This window comes from Eimeria mitis, genomic scaffold (genome assembly GCF_000499745.2).
Source record: "Eimeria mitis Houghton genomic scaffold, Emh_scaff348, whole genome shotgun sequence".
NCBI classification, from domain to species: Eukaryota; Apicomplexa; class Conoidasida; order Eucoccidiorida; family Eimeriidae; genus Eimeria; species Eimeria mitis.
In genome coordinates this window covers 17624-20726 of record NW_013571820.1, presented here as the reverse complement: position 1 = coordinate 20726, position 3103 = coordinate 17624, and the positions used below count along the sequence as shown (strand labels likewise).

Here is a 3103-nt window from a genome sequence, read left to right as displayed (position 1 = left end):
GGGGGGGGGGGGGATTGTGGGGTGTACACACACACAAACCCCTGAAACCCTAAACCTCCCCGCATCGTCTCTCTTTCTCACCAAACTCAGGGTTTAGGGTTTAGGTTTTAGGGTTTAGGGTTTAGGGTTTAGGGTTTGTGTGCAGGGGGCGGTTTCAGCTGCATTTGTCTCCTTTGCAAGCAGCAGCTTTTATGGAGACAAAAATTTGGGAGGCGCTGCAGTCTCTCACCACGAGAGCATACGACCTCGTGCAGCACCTGCAGCAGGGTATTCAGCACTAACACATACTGCTGCTGCTGCTGCTGCTGCTGCAGCTGCTGCAGCTTCAGGTGCAGATGCTGCTGCAGCTGCTGGACCGGCTGCAGCTGTTGCATCTCAAGCTGTAGGTGCTGCTGCAGCTGCTCTACTGCTGGTCGAGCTGCCGCAACGCCGCAACATATATATATATATATATATATATATATATATATATATATATATATATATATATATATATATATATATTGTTGCAGCAGCATATATATATGCTATATATATAGTATAAGCTTCTGCTGCGGGACACCGCAGCAGCAGCACCGTCTTAGTCTTTAACATTTAGACATCCGCTGCAGCTGCAGATGCAGCGGCGCACATTGCAGCAGAAACAGCAGCAGCAGCAGCAACTGCTGCTGCTGCTGCTGTATTTGCTGCTGCTGCACAAATGCAGACAACTCATACCTTGTCGCTGTCTCCGTGTCTCCTTGGCGTATATTTAACAAAATTATTTATATATAAACATATTTGACGTTTATTCTTTTTCAAACTCCGCGTATACGCTGCAACTACAGCTGACGCTGCTGCTGCTACTGCTGCTGCTGCTGCTCTTGCTGCTGCTGCTGCTGCTGCACTGTCGATTCCTTTCCTGGCTTGCTGCTGCCGCCGCTGCTGCAACAGCTACTGCCTCTCAACAACCCTCCTACTGGATAAAGGGAGGAGAAAAGCAACAGCAGCAGCAACAGCAGCAGCAGCAGCAAGAGTATAAGCAGCAGCATGTGTTGCTGCTGCTTAAACAACGTATCTTCCTCCGCCCAGTGTTTTGGTTTCTTCTATAAGGGGCAGTCTCGACCTCTTCTCAATTGCTTCGAAAGTTTTTGGCTGCTCTTCGGGCTGTATATGCAGCTTTTTTGCTGCTGCTGCTAGCTTGTCTTTATCTATATTATAATTGGGGTTAACCCGGGGCCCCTTTGGTGGCTCCATGTGGGGGATGTTCTTCTCTGGTTTCTTTCCTATTGCCTCTAGCAGATACCTCTCCACTTCCTGTTCAAGCAGCACAAATACAAGTAGTTTAAACACGCTGCTGCTGCTGCTGCTGCTGCTGTTGCTGCTGTTGCTAGCCGGTCTGCGCTCTGCTGCTGCTGCTGCTGGCGCCCCTGTCTTGGGCCCCCTAGCAACGATCGTCATCGCTACCGGCTGCACCAGCAGCGGCTAAAAGTGTAGTTGCAACAGCAGCACTAACAGCAGCAACAGCACAGTAATAGCTAATACAGAAGAGCTGCAGCTGCAGCTGCAGCTGCAGCAGCAGCAGCAGCAGCTGCAGCTGCAGCTGCAGCAGGAGTTCTGTTGATTCACCTGCTGTAACAACCCGCAAGAGGTGATGGAGTCGATGAAGGCCCCGTAACGTTTCAGAAGCGCATAGGGAATGGTTTTATCCTTAGGATGTTTCTGTCGGCTGAGCAACAGCAGCAGCAGCAGCAGCAGCAGCAGCAGCAGATTGAGGGTGCTTCAGCAGCAACAGCACTGCGGATATGTTTGGCTTCAGCAGCAAAAACAGAGATATACACCCCAACAAAATACCGAGAACGCATCACCGCAGCAGCAACGACAGCATCAGGTGCAACAGCAGAACAACTGCAGCATTAGCAGCAGCAACAACAACAGCAGCAGCAGCACGAGCAGCAGCAGCAACAGCAACTTACGTTGGCTTTCCCGTTCCTACGAAAAGAGAAGGAAGCTCTCCTTCTGCTGCTTCATACAAACGCAGCAACTCGCTCTCCCAGGCCTCTGCAAGTGTACAAGAAAGAGAAACCAAAAACTTTTTTAGTTTTTGTGGCGGGGTTGAGAGAAAGCTTGCTGCTAGGGACTAGGGTTTAGGGTTTAGGGTTTAGGGTTTACTGTGTAGCTTTATCTCCTGTGTCTGGCGAAGGCTTGGGGGGCCTTTGGGTTTCTGTGTTTTTTGTTGCTGTTCTGAAACCTGATCAGAGTTGAAATCTTTTTCTAATTCAAAGTGATAACACCACGGGAGATGGCGTCTGTAGTATTCTTCTTCGTTGGCTTCATCTGCCTCTCTCTCTCTCTCTTTCTCTCTCTCGCTCTCGCTCTCGCTGTCGGTGTCAGTGACCCCTTCTCTCCCCCCGTGTTTCTCTCCGCCCCCCCACTCCCCCTGTTCTCCCCTTGTGCTGCTTCTCCATAGCTTTGCCGCTCTCTGCATCACTGCACAACCCCATTCTCCCTCTGATCTCTGCTCGGGGGCCCCCTGGGCCCCCAGTGCTGTACCCTGTGGGGCCCCACGCCAAGCCCGCAGCGGATCCCTCTGTGCAATCTCCTCCGCTCTCGCCTTTGAACGTTTCTGCTGCCGTAGCTGCTGCCGGAGATATTCAAGGGGCCCCCTACTTGAGCTGAGGTTCGAAGGTGCCTGGGGCGGCCCCCCACAAGGATAATCTAGAGAAGGCCCGCATGCAATTGGCCCCCCTGAAACGCCGCTGCCGTTCTCGGTTACGGGCGAGGGGCCCCACCAGGGGCCCCTAGGAACGCCCCCGTCGGAGGGGGCCCCCAAGCTGCTCACTCTGGGGCCCCTTTGCAAGGCCTCCCGGGGGGCCCCCTGTTCTGTGCATGCATCTGTATATGGATGGTATTTTGGGGCTTGTGGAGATGTCTCTGCAGCCGAACGTGTGTGTTTTCTGGGTTTGTGCTGTTTCTTTTTCAAGTATTTCTCGCAATCTTCTTTGAATTCTTTATCGAGTAAATCCTGCCGAAATACAACCTGTGAGCAACACAAAGAAATACATGAAGTCTTAGATAACCCTAAACCCTAAACACTTTCTGAATTCTGCCTGGTTGATCATCA

General features: G+C 51.7%; 2 protein-coding genes across 2 annotated transcripts in view; one reads left to right on the top strand and one right to left on the bottom strand.

Annotated features, from left to right (window-relative positions):
• Window positions 1-281, top strand: part of EMH_0008930 (uncharacterized protein) — a gene marked incomplete at both ends in the record, with an annotated part of 1282 nt that extends 1001 nt beyond the window's left edge. The window contains one exon of the mRNA XM_013498512.1: window positions 146-281. Coding sequence (XP_013353966.1) covers window positions 146-281 — 136 coding nt within the window. The remainder of the gene's footprint in view (window positions 1-145) is intronic.
• A 763-nt stretch (window positions 282-1044) lies between these two features.
• The window catches only part of EMH_0008920 (uncharacterized protein), a gene marked incomplete at both ends in the record, with an annotated part of 3513 nt that continues 1454 nt past the window's right edge, over window positions 1045-3103 (bottom strand). Inside the window, 4 exons of the mRNA XM_013498511.1 lie at window positions 1045-1449; window positions 1609-1708; window positions 1956-2040; window positions 2152-3019. Coding sequence (XP_013353965.1) covers window positions 1045-1449; window positions 1609-1708; window positions 1956-2040; window positions 2152-3019 — 1458 coding nt within the window. The remainder of the gene's footprint in view (window positions 1450-1608; window positions 1709-1955; window positions 2041-2151; window positions 3020-3103) is intronic.